The sequence below is a fragment of the Mytilus galloprovincialis genome, chromosome 1 (assembly GCF_965363235.1).
Source record: "Mytilus galloprovincialis chromosome 1, xbMytGall1.hap1.1, whole genome shotgun sequence".
NCBI classification, from domain to species: domain Eukaryota; kingdom Metazoa; phylum Mollusca; class Bivalvia; order Mytilida; family Mytilidae; genus Mytilus; species Mytilus galloprovincialis.
Genome location: NC_134838.1, coordinates 131,555,135 through 131,583,020, shown reverse-complemented (window position 1 = coordinate 131,583,020; position 27,886 = coordinate 131,555,135). Strand labels below are relative to the sequence as shown.

General features: G+C 33.5%; 1 protein-coding gene across 3 annotated transcripts; it reads left to right on the top strand.

The window, feature by feature from the left end:
• On the top strand, positions 1-26,946 carry LOC143060184 (uncharacterized). 3 transcript variants are annotated; one of them, XM_076233549.1, is made up of 5 exons: positions 1-256; positions 18,053-18,203; positions 18,619-18,926; positions 24,043-24,215; positions 25,202-26,946. In XM_076233549.1, the coding sequence occupies exons 1-5, from the start codon at positions 191-193 to the stop codon at positions 25,332-25,334; spliced, it is 831 nt and encodes a 276-aa protein (XP_076089664.1). In that variant the 5' UTR covers positions 1-190; the 3' UTR covers positions 25,335-26,946. The 3 variants fall into 3 exon arrangements, with proteins under 3 accessions (XP_076089664.1, XP_076089665.1, XP_076089666.1); XM_076233550.1 differs by lacking the exon at positions 1-256 and adding an exon at positions 3,165-3,209; XM_076233551.1 differs by lacking the exon at positions 1-256 and adding an exon at positions 3,293-3,297.
• Positions 26,947-27,886: the final 940 nt, after the last annotated feature.

The window sequence follows — 27,886 nt, the reverse complement described above, 5'->3', positions numbered from 1 at the left end:
GTAATATCATTGATTAGCTTTTAAATTGCAGGATTCCCAAACGTTTTACGATGTGGTGATTTGTAGCAATTGAACGTACTTCATTTTAAAATATGTTATTGCAGTTGAACTTTCATGACTAGTTAACATTGCTTAATTGAGATTTAACAAACTTTTTTGTTGTCAATTTCTTGGTTACAGACATACCGCTATGGAAGAGTTACTAAAAAATCCAGATATTCAGGGCAAAATCAAAAGACTCAGTCCACATGTGCGGGTAAGTTAAAAGAAAAGTCAAAAGTCTCAGTCCACATGTACGGGTAAGTTAAAAGGAAAATCAAAAGTATCAGTCCACATGTGCGGGTAAGTTAAAAGGAAAATCAAAAGTATCAGTCCACATGTACGTGTAAGTTAAAAGAAAAAAAACAAAAGTCTCAGTTCACATGTGTGGGTAAGTTAAAAGGAAAAATCAAGACTCGGTCCACATGTGTGGGTAAATCAAAAGGAAAAATCAAAAGACTCGGTCAACATGTGCGGGTAAATTATAAGGAAAAATCAAGACTCGGTCCACATGTGCGAGTACGTTAAAAGAAAAATTCAAAAGACTCAGTCTACATGTGCGAGTATGTAAAAATAAAAAGATCAAAATACTCAGTGCACATGTGCGGGTAAGTTAAGGGCATCCGATACAGTTTCTCGATTAAATGTCATTTTTATAAATTTGTAATATGTTGTAGGCCTTGGCGGGTTATAAAATAAAACACAAAATAAAACATAGGTCACCGTGCTTGTTTTCGAGAAAATTGAGGCTGAAAATTGGGGATTTGTGCAATTTTGTAAAAAAAATAGGCAATGTTAAAACAATTTTGGAGCAGATATTTTTCGTCGTAAATTATTAAGATCGGGTTCAATCTGAAGCTGTGATAAGTGACAAAAAGGAAAAAAATAAATCACTACATGAATAACTATACAATTATTCAAGCCTTGCTTGTCATTGCGGACCAGATGCTCAAAGTGGTATTTTTTTAAACCTAAAAAAATAGAAATAAACTGTTTCTGAAAATGTCATTTTTATAATTTTTTTGCATAAATTGCATTTTGTCATGCTTTCTCCAAATCCTAAATAAAAAATATAGGTCACCGTGCTTGATTCCATGATAAACGCGATTTATCAAAAAAATTGCGTCCCCCCTTTGTAACCTCAACGTTAGCGCTAAAGTGCACGACGTCGCTGGCAGACAATTTCGACGTTATCTCTGCAAATGACCGGAGACATTTTTCAGATGTATAAATATTGCTTGTAACATGGGTAAATTACTTTCTTTAAATTGGTAATATTGTTTCCGGAAATAAAATCATGTGAATATCAAATCCCTCTCTCTGTTTGTGGTCTAAGCCTGAGAAACATCTCAAGAAAAGTTATTACGGACTGTTGATAATTTTTACGGCTTTTAAAATTAAAGACTCGGCAATTCAGAACTTGACATACAGGTACATTTACTGTACACACTCGTATATTATTTCATACCGTATGTTGACCTCTAGATTTATTTTGTTTTGTTTGGTGGGCTGCTGTTTCATTACAAATATTTCTTAAAATCCTTTTATTCACGTTCTAATCACTGAGAAATCCGGTTTTGTTGATACGAATTAAAAGCTAACGTCGTTTGGACAGTAAATCAAATTTAACGCGCATTGCAATTCGAATTAGAATTTACGTTAGTACGTATAACATTTTGAATGCGAATTAAACTAATTCGAATTTGTTAATACGAATCGAATTCGAATTACGTGTGAACTCAGCATTATCCTGCTAACGGAACTTCTTTTTTTGGACATAAATTGTAGCACATGAATTAGGCCGTTACTTTTCTCGTTTGAATTGTTTTACATTATCATTTCGTAATCTTTTATAGCTGACTATGCGATATGGGATTTGCTCATTGTTGAAGACCGTACGGTGACCTATAGTTATTAATTTCTGTGTCATGTTTGTCTCTTGTTGAGAGTTGTCTCATTGGCAATTATACCACATCTTCTGTTTTATGTGGTCAGAAAACAAAAGCAAAATCTTATAAAGGAGAAGTCTTCAATTTGCTAAAGAATGATTTTTTCCAAACAATGAAACTATAACTTTGATTTTTTTTTATTTGGCAAATACGATTGGATTAGTTGCGATTAAAATCCTTCTCTCATAGCGTTGGTCAATAACTATATATTTTTTTCACCATATAGCGCGTACATAAAATATCGCACGTCCATTCCTCTGTCTGTCCTTCCGGTCCTTCTGGTTAATTAAATTTTTCAAGTGTACAATTCTTGTTAACTTTCTATAAAACTGATATCGTATGGACACGCTCGAAAATCAGTGCATATCAACTATTCTTTAAAAGAGTTATGCCATTCGGAAATATTGATTATATTGGAAATTGCATTGTGTTTGCTGTCATTCCGTCATTTCTCTAATATATTTATAAAAAATATAAAAAAAAACCAAAATAAACAGTTGCGCTACGAGCGCATGATACGCCCGTCGTCTTATTATTTTGGATAACATGCTGTACCATGTTTACGACGGACAGACGGACGCGGGCATTTGTATACCATGCATAATATGTCCCGTCAAAATTTTTACGGATGTATAAACATACTGTTGGCTATTGCCTTTTGTTAGATAAAATACGTGCAACTTGGAAGAAATAAGAACTCTGTTCTTTTATAAAAGGTGTGTCATTGTTTATATTAGCGGCGTTTACCTACATTTTCCGTATTAGTTTTAAAATATCATGGGTTTCTTGTGATGTAATAAAATGTCAATTATGGATGATGAATGATAATAAAAATGATAATTGACATACAACAAAAGGGTCAGTCGTCTTGAGATTGCTCACTATACGATATTTTGTTGAAGATCTCAAAGAAACAGTAATTTGTTTTATTTCTTATAATGTTATTAGACTGTTATCATGTTAGAATCGAATGCATTAATATTAATGGCGTAGAAGTTAGCATGCGGGAGAAACAGAAATTGGAGCATAAAAATTCCACATTACGTTTCTTATTACGGAACATTACACGCATTACGTCCCGCAAAAAGTGACGTTTTGCGGGAATTCAAACGCTTAACGTCGCGCCAAGAGTTAACTCCCTTGAAAAAGAAAAAAAAAGTCTCGGTCCACAAGTGTTGGTAAGTTAAAGGAAAAATCAAAATACTCAGTCCACATGTGCGGGTAATATAAAAGGATAAATCAAAGGAATAAGGTCACATGTGCGGGTAAGTTGAAAGGAAAAATCAAAATACTATTTTCACATGTGCGGGTAATTTATTTTTAGTTTAGCAATCTCGGTACTTTTATTTCTCTTTTATTAATGCAACTAAGAAGTATCTTAAGATTAAGTCGTATATATTGTGAAACCTTTATTTTCTTTTTGTCTTATCGACTTCTAACACTGAAATGAGCAGTGTCTTCTTTGGTTTGTTTTATTCAAACGGTTTATACAAGGACCTAAAAGATAGGTTAAATATTTTAAAGTCCGAACAGCTATTAAAAGATTTGCATATTTTCTGAAAACAGTAAAAAAAAAAAGCGAATTTGTTTTGATTGTGCATTTTTTCTAGAACCCATAATGTTTGTCATCCATGCTTATTTGAACCTGTACATACACGATAGTATTAATCCCGAAGTTATACAGTAACCGTTTCTGGTGTGATTTGTGTATCTTTTAGTTTGTGTTGATACAGTTTTAAGTTTTTTTGGGGGGAAACATTGCAAAAAATCTTCCAATAGAAGATGCTATTCTGTTCTTTTTTTTTAACGGCTAATAATGTCAAGGATGCATAGAAAACATGCAACTAATTGCAAAAAAAAATTCAACAATCTAAAATATGCGGAAAAGCAAAATTTCTGATATATTTGAATTACAGTATAAAAACGAGAAACTGCACTTCTAAACCGACTTATCCTATAGAAGTTGTACTCCTGGTTTTTGTTCGGGCCCGTGTTGAGCAGTCTTCAATGTAGTGTTTCATATTCTGATCCTATAGAAGTTGTACCCCTGGTTTTTGTTCGGGTTCGTGTTGAGCAGTCTTCAATGTAGTGTTTCATATTCTGGTCCTATAGAAGTTGTACCCCTGGTTTTTGTTCGGGCTCGTGTTGAGCAGTCTTCAATGTAGTGTTTCATATTCTAATCCTATAGAAGTTGTACCCCTGGTTTTTGTTCGGGCTCGTGTTGAGCAGTCTTCAATGTAGTGTTTCATATTCTAATCCTATAGAAGTTGTACCCCTGGTTTTTGTTCGGGCTCGTGTTGAGCAGTCTTCAGTTTTGTGTTTTATATTCTGATCCTATAGAAGTTGTACCCCTGGTTTTTGTTCGTGCTCGTGTTGAGCAGTCTTCAATGTAGTGTTTCATATTCTGATCCTATAGAAGTTGTACCCCTGGTTTTTGTTCGGGCTCGTGTTGAGCAGTCTTCAGTTTTGTGTTTTATATTCTGATCCTATAGAAGTTGTACCCCTGGTTTTTGTTCGTGCTCGTGTTGAGCAGTCTTCAATGTAGTGTTTCATATTCTAATCCTATAGAAGTTGTACCCCTGGTTTTTGTTCGGGCTCGTGTTGAGCAGTCTTCAATGTAGTGTTTCATATTCTAATCCTATAGAAGTTGTACCCCTGGTTTTTGTTCGGGCTCGTGTTGAGCAGTCTTCAGTTTTGTGTTTTATATTCTGATCCTATAGAAGTTGTACCCCTGGTTTTTGTTCGTGCTCGTGTTGAGCAGTCTTCAATGTAGTGTTTCATATTCTGATCCTATAGAAGTTGTACCCCTGGTTTTTGTTCGGGCTCGTGTTGAGCAGTCTTCAATGTAATGTTTCATATTCTGGTCCTATAGAAGTTGTACCCCTGGTTTTTGTTCGGGCTCGTGTGAGCAGTCTTCAATTTTGTGTTTTATATTCTGATGTTCGTCGTTTGGTCTTTTTCTTTTTGCGTTGTCAGTTTATTGTCTACACTGTGATTGTCTACTTATGACTGTCTCTTTTCTTTCGTCTCGCTTGTATAAACAAATCATTTTATTGTGAAAGTTTATGTAAAAGAAGGTGTCGATTGATCTTATAATTGATATCTGTAGTGTAATCAAAAATAGTTTCCATTAGCAGTCAATATTTAAATGTTAGACTAAGTACTTTTATTGATGTACTAACACAATAGTCCTAAAAATGGAACAATTGGTTTTATTCAAAGTCTTAGATAAACAATGTTATAATTAAATTCTCCGTCAATAACTTGTGGTGATATTTGTTTTAAGTTCTATGTTCCTGGGGAGCTTATTTTTCATATTGACTTTAGTTTTAAAAAAATTTGTTTTGTTTTGTTTGTTATTTTTGTTTTGTTTAATATTTTTTTTGTTTGTTTTGTTTGTTTGGGTTTGTTTTTTTCCAGTTCAGTAAAATGTCAGAGTTTGTTATTTTCCTTTAATTTGACTCTATAATATTCATAATGTTCCATTTCTGAAAACGTTTATCTTTAACTTTTTTGTATCCTTGATGCCTATATTTTACAATGATCAGTACTTGTAAATTTCATTAATAAAAAGGAATATTGCGAAAAAGTCAACAACCCATCAGTATAAAAAAAGCAACGTAAACTTCAGTGCACAACCTTTACGGTTCTTTATGATTCTTATTATTGTGGAACTGGTTAAATTTAACTTGTTTGGATATTGAACCATACGGAATGTGGTTAATACTATTAATTGTGCTGGCAGATTTCAGGTAAATCGGAAATATTAATGAGACTGAAAGAGCTATGTGATCGATTCCGTGTTCTGTCTACTTACTCAACCAAAACTAAACACGATGTTTCAAAACAAATTGACGTCACGTCCGCTTATCATATCAGTAGTAAGAAAAATGTAATCATTAAAAACAAAGAAACACTGTCGGATAATGTCGAAGTGCTGTTCTTGTGTTCAACTGATCTTTTTGTAGGTGAAGCTAGTTCATATTATAATTTGATATTATTAGAAACAGAAGGTAGACTGAACCAATGCATCAATCAAAGACAAAAATATAAAAGACAACGAAAAGTAAATAGTTATAAAAGGTACCAGGCATATAATTTAATACGCCAGACGCGTATAAGACTCATCAGTGACGCTCAGATAAAAAAAAAGATAGAAAGCCAAACAAGTACAACGTTGAAGGGCATTTATGACACAACATTCCTAAAAGTTGTGCCAAACACGGATAAGGTGATCTATGCTTGGGATAATAAAATCCTTAGTATTTCGAATAATTGGATCTTGAATGCTCTTCAGCTTTGTACTTGTTTGACTTTATAACTTTTTTGATATGTGCACACTGATGAGTCTTATGAAGACGAAACGCGCGTCTGGGATACAAGATTATTATCCTGGTACCATTTGATAACTAATCATACTTTTGCAAACAATTAATTTATAAAATTTAGAATGACCATATAATTGATATTCATGTCAACACCGAAGTGCTGACTACTGGGCTGGTGATATCCTCGGGGACAAAACGTCCACCAGCAGTGGCATCGACCCAGTGGTGTAAATAGTACCAGAATTGTAATTCATTACGGCAGACGACTCTTTCGTCTATATAAGACTCATCAATGACGTTCACATTTGACAGCCAAACAGGTAAAAAGTTGAAGAGCATTTATGACCCGAAATTCCAAAATGTTGTGCGAAATACGGCTAAGGTGAATTATGCCTGGGATAAGAAAATCCTTAGTATTTCGAATAATTCATACTTTTGCAAAAAGGGAAAATAAAAATGACTATATAATTGATATTCATGAGTGCTGACTACTGAGCTGGTGATATATCCTCAGTGACGAAACATTCACCAGCAGTGGCATCGACCCAGTGGTGTAAATAGTTGTCAAAGGTAACTTATAATTTAATACGCCAGACGCGCGTTTCGTCTACATAAGACTCATCTCAGATCAAAATAGTTTGAAACCCAAACAAGTACAAAGTTGAGCATTTATGACCCAAAATTCCAAACAGATGTGCCAAACAAGGCTATGGTGATCTATGCATGCTTAGTATTTCAAATAATTCATACTTTTGCAAACAGTAAATTTATAAAATGACCATATAATTGATATTCATGTCACTATCGAAGTGGTGACTACTGGGCTGGTGATACCCTCGGGGACAAAACGTATGTGAATAGTTATCAAAGTTGCAAGGCTTATAACTTAATAACCTAATAATAAAAAAAAAGTCCACAGTAGATGTCCATACAATAGGTCAAACTATAAATCTCCCTCGAGTAGACACTAACTAAACCCCCAGAAAATATAGTAAATTTAGATAAACGAACTATCACTAAGATTCCTAAAGGACAAATCAATTGGATATAAACGACCGACGCATTTCTTAAATAGGCAGAGAAACGTGACGTAGTATACAAGTTCCCTTTTAATCAGAATCTTCCATTGGCTATCCCTATCGATCACGTCATAAAAAGTACCCCAACAAAACAACAGAACTATGTTTCTTGTATTTAAAGGGATGAATATTTTACAGCTATCGGCTGTGTATTTTTATGTGCTGGATTAAGTTGTTTTATGTAATGTATCCGTTTTTATTTTGTAGTTAGTCACCACTTTAGTTTTATCATGTATATCTATTATATAGTCATTTTGTAAAATTTACTGTTTGCAAAAGTATGAACTATTTTAAATAATAAGGATGTTCTTATCCAAAACAGAAAACCCTAGCCGTATTGGGCACAACTTTTTGGAACTTTTGGTCCTCAGTGCTCTTCGACTTTGTATTTGTTTTAGCTTTCAACATATTTCATCTGAGCGTCACTGGTTAGTCTTATGTGGACGAAACGCACGTATTAAATTTTAAACCTTGTACCTGTTGTTAGCTATTATTCGGGTGTTTCTCTGTCCTATATATTTCCCATTTATTTGTATTTTAGTCCTGTCATGTAATGTTGTTATTTTAATGTTATTATTGCCATAAAACCGAGAAGTTTGGCATGCCACAAAACCAGGTTCAACCAACCATTTTAAGAAAGAAAAAAAAATAAATGTCCTGTACCAAGTCAGGAAAATGGCCATTGTTGTATTATAGTTCGTTTCTGTTTGTGTTACATTTTAATGTCATGTTTCTATTGTGTCGTTGTTCTCCTCTTATATTTGATGCATTTCCTTCAGTTTTAATTTGTAACCTGGATTTGTTTTTTTCTCAATCGATTTACGAGTTTCGAACAACGGTATACTACTGTTGCCTTTATTTACAACAATAAAACTGTTCACCAAATCTAAACTGGTAGATATGTAAGAGATATGTGACTAAAGTGTTAAGAAACACAAAACAAATATTTCAGTAATGTATAGAAAAAAAGGTCTATGGATGTAATTCAAGTGGACGAATTGCCAGAGGAGTTCATTAACATTTTCACCCTTCGAAGGTCATGGGACATAAATCAGAGCATGTTCGACTATTTCCAACAACTTTTGAAGGCCATGGTACACAAACCAGAGCATGTTCGACTATTTCTAAAAAGTTGTGAAGGCCATGGGACACAAACTAGAGCATGTTCGACTATTTCTAACAACGTTTGAAGGCCATGGTACACAAACCAGAGCATGTTCTACTATTTCTAAAAAGTTGTGAAGGCCATGGGACACAAACCAGAGCATGTTCGACTATTTCTAACAACTTTTGAAGGTCATGGTACACAAACCAAAGCATGTTCGACTATTTCTAACAACTTTTGAAGGTCATGGGACACAAACCAGAGCATGTTCGACTATTTCTAACAACTTTTGAAGGCCATGGGACACAAACCAGAGCATGTTCGACTATTTCTAACAACTTTTGAAGGTCATGGTACACAAACCAGATCATGTTCGATTATTTCGAACACGTTTTGAATGTCATGGGATACAAACCAGAGAAGGAGCATCTGAAGACTGTGATACCCTTTGACACCTCTAAATAAAGTCCTGGATTATTATTGATCGTCATTGTCTATTTCCTCAGGAATATTGATGCTGTTAAGTTTTAAATGTTCCCAGGTTCGACCAATATCGATGCAAATTCTTACTAACTACAATTTGAATGTGTAAACACACCTTTCTATCGAATAGTGAGCTGTTATTTAGTATTAAGTTGAAAGTAAAATAAAGTAGTGGTCGATATTACTTAAAAGTGATCCCTAGCATTACAAAGACTACATTGATTTTGTAATTGTATCTAACCATTCTTTAAATTGGCACTTTTATTCTCTTTTTCGTGTATTATGACAGAAGGTTGGAACTCTGGCTTTTGAACATGTAATTAACATTATTTTCAAATGACACGGAAACCTATTTCGATACGAAAATTGGAGATTGATTAGAACCAAAAGTTGTTTCAGAAAATTATTGATGACGTAGAATGCAAATTTATCTCTTTTTATTCATAATAGATTATTTAGTACGGTTGAAATTACTTCTTTATTGAAGTTAAGATCGCACAAACCTTAATTTTTATCATTGAATCTCCACTTTATCTACATGGTATCACCACTATATCGAAATTGTATCACCACTCTATCTACATTATATCACCACTATATATATCTACGTTGTATCATCACTCTATCAACAGTGTATCACCACTCTATCTACATCGTATCATCACTATATCTACCATGGATCACCACTATATCTGCATTGTATCATCACTATATCTACATTGTATCACCACTATGTCTGCATTGTATCACCACTTTATCTACATTGAATCATCACTATATCTAAATTGTATCACCACTATATCTACATTGAATCATCACTATATCTACATTGTATCACAACTATATTTGCATTGTATTGTAACGTGTAACCAGGCGTTTGTATCCCAAACGTCCGTTCCAGTCAATACTTGGATCCAAGTTGTCCACAAACAATACGGCAATACTAAAAACTAAAACTATCTACGTTATGCACAATGAACTAAAATATACACACTGACTCTTTGTCGAAATAAAGTTACAACAGACAAATATATATACAAATATAATACAATAGAACAGCCTGTCCACAAGATGGGACAATGTGTCACTTAAAGACAGTATGGCTGGTACAGCTTGTCCTCCGAATGGGACGGTCTGTTACTACTAGACAGTGCAGCCTGGTACAAGTTGTCCTCCGAGTGGGACAGTATGTCACTACCAGACAGTGCGACCTGGTACAAGTTGTCCTCCGAGTGGGACAGTCTGTCACTACCAGACAGTGCGGGCTGGTACAGCCTGTCCTCCGAGTGGGACAGTCTGTCACTACCAGACAGTGCGGGCTGGTACAGCCTGTCCTCCGAGTGGGACAGTCTGCTATGTCAATCCTATCAACGTGTACGTCCACTTTGTACCCAGTACAAAATGTCCTCTGAATATCAAGGCTCTTCCAGCACTTAATATATCCGACGTACGCTCTGTTGAAGGATGTCAGCTCATCGACAGCCAACTGACAGCCTCGAATGCGGTTTCTCACTCTCTTATATACCCCAGGGCGAATATACTATTTTCTGGATAGGGGTGTTCTCTAAATGTTTCCGATACCAAACACAAGAGTACCTCTCAAACACCCCCATACCAATGGACCGAACCACTTACTCTCCTGCTAAACGTCTAAATCTGTCTAACTCTTTCTCTAGCGTAAACCATGCATTGCTACAATAAGATCCTACTTATTAGTAACCTTAACGACCAATAAACATTACATAACCCATGCCTCAATCTACATGCGTCCCGCATGTTATATTTTAAATTACAAAATTTAATTCAACATCATTTATACATAATCCGAATTTTACTTATTTACATTATCAGCCAAACAGGCTGGTCTCTTACTTTCGTGACGACCATTGTCCTCTAATCTCCACGAGACACGTTTCCTTTTCATTGGGCGTTTTCTCCTAGTACACTGATTGCAACTAGCAACATACGTCCTAACGTCGGATTGCAAACCAGGCCAATAGAAAGACTGACGTATTTTCTCTATAGTTTTATGTATACCTAGGTGACCTGCACACTTTGTCTCATGACAGCATTGTAAAACTTGCTTGCGCTCAGACATTGGAATTACCGCTTGTAATTTCACAATGTTCCGTTCCCGATCGTCGTGGCGTCTAACCACTATACCACCTTGAAGCTCTAAACAATCAAACTGACTCCATAATGACCTTAGAGAATATCCTTTATTTGATACCTCATTGTAATGTGGCCTTTGACCCTCCGTCAGCCACCGCTTAACACGTTTAAGGTCCGAGTCATTCGATTGTAACTCATTTAAAGTCAAGTCTTTACCTATGTCTGGCATCTTACTTGTTACTATATTCACCTGACTTTGTTCTCTCTTAGAACACTCACGGTCCGTTTTTGACTGTCTGTCTGGTGCTATCTGACAAGGTTTTCTGTAAACATTAGCATTTCTATTTTGGGTACCTTGAACACGTAGGGGGACCTCAAAGTTATCAATGTGTAATAAGTTACCAAACACGTCAATCAGACACTTATTTGTCTTCATAAAGTCCAAACCTAGAATACCATCGACTTGCAGGTCAGTTACAACGGCCTCTGATATAAACTTCTCTTTACCAAAATCAAGTGTGAAACTACCTTTACCTCGAAGACTTAGATACTTGTCACTGACGGACTTTATCTGTGACCTAGTTTCACTCAAATATGGCCTACACAAGTCAGGAATTGAATGATATACTCTTGTAGAAACTAGCGTTAGTGTAGCTCTTGTATCCACCACAAACTTGACTGGTACACCTTGAATTTTTAACTCGACAAACATTCCGGCATCCCCTGATGCTGAAACAGCAACAGCGCCTTTGTCATTATATTTAACTTCAGACTTCAGTGTCTTGACTGTACCGTCTGTATATGTTCCGGTGTTATCTGTTTCCCGAGTACTTTGCTTCTGATTATTATTAAGACAATTTCTTGCAAAATGCCCTATTTCTCCACAACTAAAACAGGGACCACACCTTTTCCCTTTACTTTGTGTGTTATCTATCTTCCTCCTTTGTTTGAACTCTCTTTGGGACTTCAAATCTTTAATCTCTTTTGTTATGGCCAGTAAATTATTCTGAATCGTTTGCATCCATGTCGTCATTTGTCCCATAGATACAGCCGTAACACGACTATTAGGTGTTTCTGTCCGTTCGTCACCAGTAGTATGTCGTAAATGACCCATACTGTTCAGTGTTTTGCTCTCAGCCGTGTTATACGCTTCAAGCTCAACTGCCAATCGTATAGCATCGTTAAGACCTTTTGGACGGGACTGTTTAATTCTCAGTCTCATTTCGGAGTCTACTAACGCATCTATAAATTGTTCTTTGGCGAGCGTGTCCCTTAATTCTAACGGAGCAGTCGGGTATGCCAGATTAGAAAGTCTTCTAACTGACTGACCTAACCCCGGCAAAGTGTCACTTGCTCTTTGACGACATTCCTTAAATTGAACCCGGTGTAGTTCAGTTTGACTTGAAGGAGCAAATCGTTCCTCAAGTGCATTAACTAGGTCTGAAAATATTTGTCTCTTTTCCTTTGGTAAATCACCAAGGACTGCTTGAGCCTGTCCAATCAGTGACACGGCCAAGTACAAACCTTTTTGGTGTTCAGACCACTCATTTACTAGGGCACACATCTCAAAATGTGATAAGTAATCCATCCATGGAGTAGTGCCATCATATTTTGAAGGTTTAATTTTTACATTATTCGAACCAGAGCAAACAGTATGAGCAGTACTTTGATTTTTCGTTAATTCCGGCTTAAGATGAAAATATCGATCTTTATTTTCAACAAACTTCGAACAAACACCCTGATCTTTAGGTGTAGATATTAAACTTTGTCCATGTTGTATTGTGCTTTCGCTAAGAGACTGTATTTGCCTACTAATTTCAGCAATCTGATCGTCAATATTCGACATATTTATTGCAATCAGTGTAATCAAAATGAAACAATTTTTATTAAATAATACACTCGTGTTACAACTCAGCCATGACTTACAACTATGCCTCACAGTTGATTCACTTTAATCTTTTAAGTAAACATTGATGTTAACTGACAATAAATTAAATACCGATCAATCAATCAAATAGTATTTCATAGACAACTTGAATCCCACCGCTGCCACCAAATATGTAACGTGTAACCAGGCGTTTGTATCCCAAACGTCCGTTCCAGTCAATACTTGGATCCAAGTTGTCCACAAACAATACGGCAATACTAAAAACTAAAACTATCTACGTTATGCACAATGAACTAAAATATACACACTGACTCTTTGTCGAAATAAAGTTACAACAGACAAATATATATACAAATATAATGCAATAGAACAGCCTGTCCACAAGATGGGACAATGTGTCACTTAAGGACAGTATGGCTGGTACAGCTTGTCCTCCGAATGGGACGGTCTGTTACTACTAGACAGTGCAGCCTGGTACAAGTTGTCCTCCGAGTGGGACAGTATGTCACTACCAGACAGTGCGACCTGGTACAAGTTGTCCTCCGAGTGGGACAGTCTGTCACTACCAGACAGTGCGGGCTGGTACAGCCTGTCCTCCGAGTGGGACAGTCTGTCACTACCAGACAGTGCGGGCTGGTACAGCCTGTCCTCCGAGTGGGACAGTCTGCTATGTCAATCCTATCAACGTGTACGTCCACTTTGTACCCAGTACAAAATGTCCTCTGAATATCAAGGCTCTTCCAGCACTTAATATATCCGACGTACGTTCTGTTGAAGGATGTCAGCTCATCGACAGCCAACTGACAGCCTCGAATGCCGTTTCTCACTCTCTTATATACCCCAGGGCGAATATACTATTTTCTGGATAGGGGTGTTCTCTAAATGTTTCCGATACCAAACACAAGAGTACCTCTCAAACACCCCCATACCAATGGACCGAACCACTTACTCTCCTGCTAAACGTCTAAATCTGTCTAACTCTTTCTCTAGCGTAAACCATGCATTGCTACAATAAGATCCTACTTATTAGTAACCTTAACGACCAATAAACATTACAGTATCACCACTTTATCTACATTGAATCATCACTATATTTACATTTATCATCACTTTATGTATCTACATTGTATCATCGCTTTATCTACATTGTATCACCACTATATCTACATTGTAACACTACTATACCTACATTGTAACACTACTATACCTACATTGTAACACTACTATACCTACAGTGTAACACCACTACCAAACTCAACCTCAAACCATAATCTTTAAGCACAACATCATTAACAAAACAATACCAAAAAAAGAGAAGAAAACACATCCACAAGTCGTACCGTTTTGTGATTACCAATATCAGTGATCACGAAACAGTATTTCTCTGAAAATCTTTATCATGCTCGCATACACCAATACCATAGAGCCTACTCATAGCAGCTTACACCGTCTAGCATCTTAAATAGATTTGGAACAACGTCCGTGTACCTTAATATAGATATTCTAAGGCAACGTTCACGACGTTAAGTAAATTTCCAGGGTTTTTTTTTTCTTATTCTTTTTTTTTCCCGGTGTATATTTCTCTGCTCTTGATTGTTTTGTTTTTTTAAGGTGTATTTGGTTTTTTTAGTTTGTTTAATTTGTGGAATTTTTAAACTTATGATAATAAGCAACTACAAAGCACGTGCACAAATTTAATATAAAAACGGAGATCAGTTTTAAACGCGAGCAAAGGTATCTTGTGCAAATACTTACAAATTTTAAAAGGATAAAAAGTCAGATATTAATAAAACAATTGTTAACTTTTGATTTCAGTTGATCCAATGACTTACCAACGTCATCAACAGTCAAAAATTGTATAATGTCTTGAAATGCACTTTTTAGCATTTCTTTCGCATCTTATTATGTCTTGTTAAAACTGTGAAGATCGCATATCTGTAAATTTCCATTACATCACTCAATTGTGCAATGACTCTGCAATGTACATATAGTTCATTGTTAATTTAATTATGTTTTAACAAGCAAGGAAATTATTAAATCATCAATATAGATGGAATGTATTATAATTGCTTTCTTTCAAGTAGATATTGAACTGTACACGAAGTCAACTGTTCTAAATAGTTTCAATAGTACATGTCGGTAACATTAACGAAACATTTAACTATGCTATATACAGTTACATCGATAATCAAGATCCGGTTTATGATAAACACATCTCTTCCTTGAATATATCAGAATTCAATCCTGACAACGCATCCTGGACAACCTTTCTATAAATTATTAATTCTGAAGCTCAAATATATGCAAAGTGACCAATAACTAATCTACTTAAACATTATACAATTATTGACTTTTGATGAGGTTGATACAATGATTTATCAACCCCAGAGATGTGATATTCACCAAGGCCAACGGCCGAGGTGAATATCACATCTGGGGTTGATAAATCATTGTATCAACTGATATCAAAAGTCAACAATTGCTTTATTATATGACTCTTTAGTTCTCAGTGTCATTTTCATATTTTTAGATTGTGAAATATATCCTTGGTTAGATGGTATTTTGCCTAGACTGTTTTTATTTTATGCTTGGGTTTGATTTTTAGGCATATTTAATTCTGCATAATTAAAACTAGAAGAATATTGTATCATTTCAATTTTTAAAGAACAAAACATGAACAATATTGAATACAACAGAATAAAAAACTAGATACATGTACATGTATATGATAGTAAATTTTCACTTAAAATTTCACTTTAAATTGAACTTTATTGTTACATTTGAACAATTGTTCAACACTGGCATTGGAAATCTTAATTTCCTCATTATTTAACGATGGAAAGCGTTTTTCAGTAGCTAATTCTGCTGCTCCAGCCATACTTTGTTGCCGGAAACATGTAACTGTCGTCTGTTAGATCGAAACGATTTTATGTCGAGAGCGCTGATTGGTTGATATTTATTCGATCGTCCAATTAAAAACCATTTTATTTATACATCCCTTAAATAGCTAACAAGAATTCCCCGTTTCTATATTTAGGTACACGGACGCTGTTCCAAATCTTATATTAACCTCTCGTGATTTTTGACGCGGTGAATATAATGTTTTATCAAAGAGGATTTCCTATGCTTTTAGCCAATGAGAAAACAGAAAATTTATAGTCATATTATAATGTAAAATGTCAACATAATCCATATTTCTATTGACCACGATCTACATTATATATTCTATATTACTATATCGTATGACATTATATATTCTATATTACTGTTTCGTATGACATTATATATTCTATATTACTGTTTCGTATGACATTATAAATTCTATATTACTGTTTCGTATGACATTATATATTCTATATTACTGTTTCGTATGACATTATATATTCTATATTAATGTTTCGTATGACATTATATATTCTATATTACTGTTTCGTATGATATAATGAGTTTTAAACATGTCTCTATTTTTTATATTACTGTTTCGTATGATTATATATTCTATATTACTGTTTCGTATGATTATATATTATATATTACTGTTTCGTATGATTATATATTCTATATTATTGCATAGCAATATAATATTTCCCACAGAAAGTAACCAAAAGTAAGCGTGCAATAAATTATTTATTACACTAGTGCAATAAATCATCAAAATGTATGACGTCATCAACGACAAAATATTAGTATATTTCAATTTTTACTTTCAAATATTATATTGCTATACAATAAAATGGTTATTGCATGAATATTGGGGATTATTGTCCCTCGTAGAACATATATTGCAAGCTCGTGCAATATAAAATTCTACTCGGGACACTATTCCCCAATATTCATGCAATAACCCTATATTACTGTTTCGTATGATATAATGAGTTTACATTATATATTCTATATTACTGTTTTGTATGATATAAGGCAAACAAGTATAAAGTTTAAGAGCATTGAAGACCCAAATACCAAAACGTTGTGCCAAATACGGCTAGGTGTACAAAGTTATCAAAGGTACCAGGATTATAATTTAGGACGCTAGACGCGCGTTTCGTCTACATGAGACTCATCAGTGACGCTCATATCAAAATAGTTATATAGCCAAACAAATACAAAGTTAAAGAGCATTGAGGATCCAAAATTTTAAAAAAATGTGCCAAATTCGACTAAGGTTATCTATTCCTGGGATAGGAAAATCCTTAGCTTTTCGAAAAATTCAAAGTTTTGTAAACAGAAAAATAAAAGTGACCACATAATTGATATTCATGTCAACACCGAAGTGACCAAGTCTGTCATTGTAATACAATCAAAACTAAAAGAAAAGTATGCTACTGATCGAAAACTTTAAAGTCTAGTTTATAATAAGTTTTTCTACCGTTTTAGATACTGAAAAGGTCGAGTAAATTAAAACTGCAATTCTTATTTAAGTTTTGACCGTACAGGTTTATAAAGAGGTAAAATGCAGTCAGAACTTAAGATCTAATTTAAGTTTTTTACCGTACAAGCTACTTTGGAATTTTGGATCATCAATGCTCTTCAACTTTGTACTTGTTCCGCTTTATAAATGTTTTTGTATGAGCGTCACTGATGGGTCTTATGTAGACGAAACGCATGTCTGGCGTACTAAATTATAATCCTGGTACCTTTGATAACTATATACTGGAACTGTTGTCGGAGCGTGTGTGTCTCGGTGACCCAAAGAGATATGTCAGCAGAAGCAGTCTTATTAATAAATTATACGTTTCAAAGGAAGGAAATTATTTTATATAGGTTGCGTAATACCTGAACTATTCACAAAAATAGTAGAACGTTAACAACTCCTCTTACTGAAAAGGTATACCTTTTTGACTGTAAGATACTGAAACATTGCAATGTTAATCAGATGAGTATTAGATACATTTTGACAATCATTTTATCTTATATGTAGTTTATGTATAAGTCACTAATTATCCCACTCATTATTTGTTTGGACCATTTGCAATATTTCTTTTACCCTTTTATTATATATTATGTGACTAATTGGGGAGTTAGACCCTCGTCAAGGCTACATTCGCTAACTGTTATGTCATTTATTTTAGAAAGCATTTGTGGAGAGTCTTCTTGATTTGTTCGAACAAGAAACAGAGGACATGATTGACGCTATAGAAGAAAGTCGGATGGAACTTAGGGGAACAATGTTGGATTTTGAGGACGAGACCGAACAACTCAGGGCAGAATCTAGAATGTTAGGTACGTAAAAAACCTTCAGAGTCAAATATTTTAAGTATTTTATCGATTATATCAAAAGAATATTAAACCCGACATTTTAGAAAGCATTATTGAAAAATGAGTACTTGCATGTCTGTATGAACCAAATTCACATGTTTTTGCTAGAATATATAGGAATATATAAAAAAGGATGATACATAAGTTTCTATTTGCATGTTGAAATTAAAGTTCGATAATTAAATAATGTTTCCTCATCAGCTGTTAATCTTATTATCTGTTATTTTTCTTACCTGTTATTTTTCTTACTTGATATTTTTATTACCTGTTATTTTTCTTACCTGTTATTTTTCTTACCTGTTATTTTTCTTACCTAATATTCTTATTACCTGTTAATCTAATTACCTGTTAATCTAATTACCTGTTATTCTTATTACAGAACAGCGACGTATGGACTATGAAAGGAATAGTGTCAACAAGTACCTAGACGAGAAAGGAAGAAAAAGTAGGTCGTCCAGAAATAGTTCTCGTATTTCCTTTATAGACGAACGATCGGATGAGAATAAAGCAAGTGTCAAAGACTATATGAAAAGGAAAGAACAAAGTAGACTTCAGTTTAATGAATCCAGGAGTCCTTCATCACTTAGTGTACCATCAATGGCACCTGTTGAAAGACCCATCAGTTCTCAGTCATCAAGAAGTTTACCTACTCCAAGTCCTATAATGAGCAAGAAAGCTTTACAAGCGGTAATTATACAATTACTTCATTTTATATGATTTGATAAGTTTGTGTGTTTATATTACATAGCATCTCAACAGTTCTTCCAAAATAGGAATGTACATCAGCATCCCAATACATGGTTTTAAGAAATTTATTAAAATCTCCTAGTGTGTTTAAAACTGAATGTAGGACATAAAGTCATAAGACAAAAAAGTCACAGACAACAAGTCAAGGACAAAAAGTGACAATTCAGTGTTAAGATAATTTTCTTTTAGTAAGAAAACACTTATTTAAAAAAAATCATTTTTGTATTTTCTTGGATCATTAACTGTTAAAAAACTTTTTCAATTAAAACGTGTTCAATGAATATCAATAATTCTCAAAAAAAATATTAAGAAAACAAAACAAAAAATGTCAAAGTGGCTTGGTACTTATATACGTCTTCATCGTGCAAATAAATTTAGCCATTGCATAATTGAAATTTAAAAGCAATCACTTTGGAAGGCTAGGGAACAATTACTTATCTGTTTGATAAATTTATGTGATACACATATATATTTTAAAGATCTTCCTTTTATTTGGGATTTTTAGTCCATTGAATAACATTATTACCTTCATCCCTCTCATTCACCAATAAACTGACCCTTTTTGATGCGTGATTTTACATTTCGACGCATAACAAATCTAAATGCTACATTTACATGGACATGTCGAAATCATATATATGATCAAACTGTACATTCATGACTCCTCCAACGTGATATACTTAACTGAAGTTTACTGCTGCTGTTTGTTTGCCAATCAATATCAGACCACGAAGAATTGACACTGTTGTATATACTTCTTACCTGCTTAGAAATTCATTAGACATTCTTTTGTGATGTAAGGAATGTTAGGCCCAATTAAATGGTACCTAAAGAGACGGTGTACATGTAACAGTTAACTAAATCTTAAGTGAACAGTGACAAGGTTTTAGATTTTGAAAGTCGAATTTTGATAATAAAGTTGAAAATTCTACTTTTGAAAAGTCGAAATTTCGAGTTTATAAAAGACAAAATTTTTACTTTGAAAATTAAAAAAATTAAGATTTTAATTTAAAAAGATTCAAGTTATTGTCAATATTTTGAGATTATTAATTTAAAATTTGGAGTTTCAATCAAAATTTGCAGATTTTTAATGTTTTCATTATGTGCCTAATACATTGTAATACGTTTCCGTAACCATGACAGTATACCGTTGTGTTAAAGAGAAAATAGCCGTAAAATGTTCTAAATGAGTCATGTTCAAGCTAGATGCTGGGGCAGATAATTTGAATGAGAATTGAACTTTGGGAAAAAAGAAATCATTGCTCTTATCATCAATATATGGGGAAAAGAAATCATTGCTCGTATGAATCATCAATATATGGGGAAAAAGAAATTATTGCTCTTATCATCTATATATGGGGAAAAGAAATCATGGTTGCTCTTATCATCGATATATGGGAAAAAGAAATCATTGCTCTTATCATCGATATATGGGACAAAGAAATCATTGGTCGTATGATCGATTTATGAGGGGGAATCATTGCTCTTATCATCGATACATGTGAAAAAAGAAATTATTGCTCGTATCATCGATATATGGGGAAAAGAAATCATGGTTGCTCTTATCATCGATATATGAGGGGAAAATCATTGCTTTTTTCATCGATATATTGGTAAAAAGAAATCATTGCTCTAATTGTCGATATATGGAATAGAAATCATTACTCTTATCAAAGATATCTGGGGAAAAGAAATCATTGCTTTTATCATCGATATGAGGGGGAAAAGAAATTATTGCTCTTTTCATCGATATATGGTGGAAAGAAACCAAAGCTCTTATCATCGATATATTGAAAAAAAGAAATCATTGCTTTTATCGTCGATATATGGAAAAGAAATCATTGCTCTAATCATCGATATATTGGGAAAAAGAAATCATTGCTCTTATCGTCGATATATGGAGGAAAGAAACCAAAGCTCTTATCATCTATATATTGGAAAAAGAAATCATTGATCTTATCATCGATATATAGGGAGAAATTATTGCTCTTTTCATCGATATATTGGAGAAAAGAAATCATTGCTCTTATCGTCGATATATGGAAAAGAAATCATTGCTCTTATCATCGATATATTGGGGAAAAACATCATTGCTCGTTTCATCGATATATAGGGAAAAAGAAATCATTGCTCTTATCGATATATGAGGGAAAGAAACCAAAGCTCTTTTCATCGATATATGGGGAAAAGAATTCATTGCTCTTTTCATCGATATATGGAAAAGAAATCATTGCTTTTATCATAGATATATGGGGAAAAGAAATCATTGCTTTTATCATCGATATCAGGGGGAAAATATAATAAAATTATTGCTTTAATCGTCGATCCTCATGACCCATGTTCTCTAAATATGAAACAGACATACTTGGCATATCCAAAATTTCCAATTTGCAATAATGATATAATAATTTTTGTTAGTAATAATTCTGAGCTATTGTTCATCAAGATTTACTAAGATTTGTACGGTTTATTTATTTACAAAATGAACATTTAAATATTGAAATTAATATATTAATAATAGATGTATTTCCATTTTGTTTAAATAACATTGCATTGCAGAAATAGAATCGGTTTAATATCAGATACTTACTCAAAGCTACACTTAATGACAAAACCGTTATGAATAAGTTATAGGCAATATGAGAAAGTAATTTATTTTCCATATTGAGTTGCTAAGCATTACCCATGGCTTTTTCATATCAATATGGAAGGTTCAACAATTTCCTGCGAACTTGTATCTGCGGAGCATGCATTTTCCCAAAAATGTATGGGTATATATATCAAGTCCAAAAAGGGTGCAATATCACACAAAAAAACAATAAATCATAAACAAATGTTGAATATATCGGTCCAGGATAACTAATATCCTTCATCAGTAAGATGTAAAACTGAAATAATAATCTTGATCGTTATACAAATTATCACGAATCGAAGGGCTCGTAATTTTTATTAAATATTGATGTCTGGAAGGAGGAAAACATTGTACATTCATTTAAACCGTAAGCGCCTGAGTAAATAAAACTAGAGGCTCTAAAGAGCTTGTGTCGCTCACCTTGGTATATGTGAATATTAAACAAAAGAAGCAGATAGATTCATGACAAAATTGTGTTTTGGTGATGGTGATGTGTTTGTACATCTTACTTTACTGAACATTCTTGCTGCTTACAATTATCTCTAACTATAATGAACTTGGCCCAGTAGTTTCAGTGGAAAATGTTAGTAAAAATTTACAAATTTTATGAAAATTGTTAAAAATTGACTATAAAGCTTAAGGACAATAACTCCTTAGGGGGTCAATTGACCATTTCAGTCATGTTGACTTATTTGTAAATCTTACTTTTCTGAATATTATTGCTGTTTACAGGTTATCTCTATCTATAATAGTATTCAAGATAATAACCAAAAACAGCAAAATTTCCTTAAACTTACCAATTTAGGGGCAGCAACCCAACAACGGGTTGTCCGATTTATCTGAAAATTTAAGGGCAGATAGATCTTGACCTGATAAACAAGTTAACTTCAGTCAGATTTGCTCTAAATGCTTTGGTTTTTGAGTTATAAGCCAAAAACTGCATTTTACCCCTATGTTCTTTTTTTAGCCATGGCGGCTATCTTGGTTGGATGGCCGGGTCGGCGGACACATTTTTTAAACTAAATACCCCAAAAATGATTGTGGCCAAGTTTGGATTAATTCAACCCAGTAGTTTCAGAGGAGAAGATTTTTTGTAAAAGATTACTAAGATTTACGAAAAATGGTTAAAAATTGACTATAAAGGGCAATAACTCCTAAAGGGGTCAACTGACCATTTCGGTTATGTTGAATTATTTGTAAATCTTACTTTGCTGAACATTATTGCTGTTTACAGTTTATCTCTATCTATAATGATATTTAAGATAATAACTCAAAACAGTAAAATTTCCATAAAATTACCAATTCAGGGGCAGCAACCCAACAACGGGTTGTCCGATATTTCTGAAAATTTCAGGGCAGATAGGACTTGACCTAATAGACAATTTTACCCCCCCCCCCCCCCCCCCCATGTCAGACTTGCTCTAAATGCTTTGGGTTTTTTAGTTATAAGCCAAAAACCGCATTTTACCCCTATGTTCTATTTTTAGCCATGGTGGCCGTCTTGGTTGGTTGACCGGGTCACCGGACACATTTTTAATACTAGATACCCCAATGATGGTTGTGGCCAAGTTTGGTAAAATTTGGCTTTGTAGTTTCAGAGGAGAAGATTTTTGTAAAAGTTAACGACGCAGGACGACGACGACGGACGACGGACGCCGGATGCCAAGTGATGGGAAAAGCTCACTTGGCCCTTTGGGCCAGGTGAGCTAAAAACCACAGAATGAGTACCTACTTTATTCCTCTTCCCAACCATCAATCTTATGATATTACGTGGCTTTAATCACATAACTGATCATGATTCTCACATGTTATGCATGTAAATATGTGATTTCCTTTGATAACTGATTTAAGTTTTATTTGTCCATTTTGTTCATATTAACATTTTTTATTTTTGTTCTGATTTAAATATCTTTTCGTACTCCAATCATCATTAGAAGATAAGGCCAACGCACGTGATCTGCAAAATACTTCTTTAATTAAAAGATATTTTTATGACATTTTTCTTATGTAAGGACTTTATACACGAAAACATGACACGAATCTTTCGTTTAAATTACATATAACCTTGATAAAATAGTTATATTTACTATCAAAAATCGATAACAGATCTTTAATAGTCTGTTTTTGGATTACCCAAAGCTTTTGAAAATTATGGCAGTGAAGATGTAAGCATGAAGACAACATGATTTTGTCTACGCATTAGGTTTTCAACATGTACTCAAGGTTTTTTTTTTTATTTTCACGAAGATAACTACATGCTGTAATAAAGATCCTGGTCTATAAATGAAGATCCTGACACGTAGTGACGGTCTTGTCATGGTCTGTTTATTTTTCATTTTAGTTTTCGTTGGATTTCTGTTTAATTGATGTTGATGCTTCATGTCTTTTTATTCATAACATGCAATAAACATATTTTTATTTCAGGAAACCGATGCCATTATGCAGAATCTGTCGACTGCTGATAATAAACTAGCGACAGAGAGATACAGGCAAACAGAATTGCTAGAGGAGAGAAAAGCCAGAAGGAAAGAAACACATAAGTCAAGGGAGGAACAAGCCCTGGAATTATTAGAGAAGGCTTTGATGATGGACAAACAGTAAGTAAAAGTGAAGATAAGTCAGGAAATTTCATTCTTGCAACCAGTCATCTAACAGCACATACACTGCTACACATATCCATTGTTGTATTTAAAACAAGTTTTTATAAATCATTTTTCTCTTTATTACATCAATGTACATAATATGGATAGATATAATTTCAAATGTCTCAGACATCAATTGTATTTTGAGCTTAACATGAAACAAGTGTATTTCGTGGTGTAAAAGGTTTCGAATTCGGGGTTTTTTTTAATGAACAAAGGCATAAGATAATGTAAGCATCCCCAAGTTTTGCTTTAGACTGGGTAAAACATCATACAATTTAAAGAAACATACCGTTTTAAGCTCCGTTGCTGAGCTGTGTTAAATTATCTTCAATCTAGGATCTGGTTAGGAAACAGATTTATTTGTATTGTAGTCCTGTAATATTATGGTGTCATTTTAATACACAAAACCAGGTTCAACCCACCATTTTTTTTTCTTTAAAAATGTCCTGTACCAAGTCAGAAATATAGCCATTGTTATATTATAGCTCGTTTCTGTGTGTGTTACATTTTAACGTGTGTTTCCGTTGTTTCGTTTGTTTTCTCTTGTGTTTGAGTGTGAATTCACATTACTATAAGACGTGTCACGGTACTTTTCTATCCCAAATTCATGTATTTGGTTTTAATGTTATATTTGTTATTCTCATCGGGTTTTGTCTAGTGCTTAGTCCGTTTCTGTGTGTGTTACATTTTAATGTTGTGTCGTTGTTCTCCTCTTATCTTTAATGCGTTTCCCTCAGTTATAGTTACCCGATCTTGTTTTTGTCCATGGATTTACGAGTTTTGAATCGGTATACTACTGTTGCCTTTTTTTTAAAAGTTAACATTTCTGTCTATAACAGGACAAAAATAAGTGGTGCACAATTTAAGAGCAAATTTAAATGCATACATTTTAAATAATTTTATGTACTTCATTACCTATGTTTCTAAAACTTTTGCAGACTGACTGCTAAAAAAGAGGCACAAGAAAGGAGACTGAAAGAAAGACTTGAAGAAATGAAGAGAAAGAAAGAAAGGACAATGTGTGAAAGTTTGGAACCTTCAGATAGATTACAAGATTTCGAACGTTTTTGATAAATCAAAATATCTTATCACCTCATTACTTGGTGTCAATACACAATTGACAGAAAATAGAATAAAGAAGAAATTTTAATTGAGAAAGATATCTCCTAGACTACAGTACCATACGATAGAGTATTTATATTTATGAAACAGTATTCCGTAGATAAATAGTCAATAAGATCAGTCAACATTATAGTGTTGACTAAACTGTATACAACAAACTGTTTCATTTTAGATAAATAAGTTGTATCATGTCCTCAAAGTACCATTGTCAACAATTTTGAACGGTTAAAATAAGGAAATATATATTTCATTGTGTTTTGTATTGTTCTGCATTTTGGGTTTTTATATTCAATCACAAATTGAATTTTGTTCCGTTCTATCAAATCCAAATTTAAGATATTGTTCTATTGTTGAGTTTCTCTGATAGATTTAAAAATAAAATGTTATGCTTCACCTTTGAATTGAGAATTAAAGACACATTATGTAATGTCAGTTCAATCACCAGAACTACATCGATGATTGTGCAACGTTAATATTTTTTACATTTTTTACAATTGCACCTAACATGTATTCTTTATTCTGTTTGTTGTAATTGTAACTCTCGCTACGATATAGCCGTTTTGTGCTTAGGTGGCGTTAAGCAATTACCAATCAGTTCTTGCGAACTGTGACTTTAAACATTTATGTTTTGAACTTAAAGCAATTTGACTAAGTTGTTTTTTATGTTTTCCTATATATTTCATAACTAACAATGTTCCTTGGAGTAATAGACATTATGCTAATTAAATATAAATAGAGTATAATATTGATTTACATTAATACAGAATATTGAAAAATGCATGCTCTGATACAATGATTGATTTGAATGTTCCTAAAACAACATGCGGTAATATGCACTGACAAAAATCAATACATCTTTATTTAACAAATACTAGACCAGTTAAAAGTTGTTTTGGTTTTTGTGTCGGCGTTTTTTACATAGAAAGATTCTCTCATTATGTAATTAATTTTTGTACGTTTTCACAAATTCACTTTAAATGATCATTTATCAAAATGGACACTTTATCTAGCACCGTTGTTATTACCTATTATAATGCACACACAATAGAAACAATCTATTAACTTTAGTAATTATAACTTTTATATTTAGAACAATTGTTTAAAAATATCACCTAATCTTTCTCCTTATTTTTTTTTTTTTTTTTTATCTTAATTCATAGCAAAATTGACGAGTGTTTCAAGTGCTCATGTGCAAATGGGTGAGAATACGATAATTATTTAAGCGATGAAAATTGGACGAAAAAAAATAGACTTTACATTTAATTTTCAACATGTGTTAATATGCGTCTTGTTAGCGATAGGCTAACACCTTTTAAATAGAAAACAAATTTGAGGACGTTTGTATTAGAGCATCAGTTCGAGAATATCGATATAAAGGTTGTGAAACACAAATAGAGAGGATTTAGAGTTATCCCCCTTAGACTGCATTACAGTCTATTTTAACAATACTTTTGTATACACAATTGTTATCTGTATAGGTTGTGATTTAACTATATGGCAGGCCATATTTACTGTATGTAATAAATGTAAATGTTGTTCAAAATAAATCATTACTAGTATACTTCTTAATTTGATAATGTCTTCTATGAAACACCCATCAGTATGGTAAGATTTCATATACAGATGTTCAAATATCCTAACGTCATGTATAATACAGACCAACATCAAAGTGAAAATAAACAAAACAATGAACTAAAAACGTAATAACACAATGTTAATTAGATGAATATTCTAATAGAGATTTTAAACATTTTAAGGACTCTGACCCAGAGCATAAATACGAGTAAGAGTAAGATAGAATAATATCAAAATTGTCTTATTCATTTATTGTATTTATCAAAAACAATTAACGTATTTATATGATATAAAGCATATGCATTAAACCTAAATAATCTCTTTGCTTCTGCACGGCTCTTTGGATCAGAGTCTATGACAAACGAGGAAACGATTCTGATTTTAAAACTATAAATTATCCGCACCACCTATAAGCAGCAATATATCAACTTCACCTTCATAAATGGTATATGCAATTCCAAACTCATTTGGTATTAATGAGCTTGCAGCTGATACTAAAACTTTATAAAACGTCACCAGTGTCTGAGCAGAAAGTTGACGAACCAGAGTTATGCCACAGAACGTCTTGTCCCTCTTTCTAATAAAAGTTCATCGGAAGATACCAAAAAAGATATAGGAAGATGTGGCGTGAGTGCCAACTAGACAACTCTCCATCCAAATACCAATTTATAAAAGTAAACCATTATAGGTCACTGTACGGCCTTCAACACCGATCAACATGCTATAAAGGGCCCCAAAATTACTACTATAAAACCATTCAAACGGTAAAAACCAACGGTCTAATCTATATAAAAAACGAGAAACGAGAAACAGACTTTAACAAAATGTTGACTGTTGTATCTCAAAGTTTACTTATTATGTCTATTTTGTTCACACATTTTTTGTCAATATAATGGAATGATATGCGGCTCTCATACAAATGAGAG

Coding starts and splice junctions, on each gene's coding strand:
- LOC143060184 (XM_076233549.1), top strand. CDS start 191: ATGGAAGAGTTACTAAAAAATCCAGATATTCAGGGCAAAATCAAAAGA. Junction 18,927..24,042: donor GCAAGAAAGCTTTACAAGCG/GTAATTATACAA, acceptor TTTTTATTTCAG/GAAACCGATGCCATTATGCA. Junction 24,216..25,201: donor GCTTTGATGATGGACAAACA/GTAAGTAAAAGT, acceptor AAACTTTTGCAG/ACTGACTGCTAAAAAAGAGG.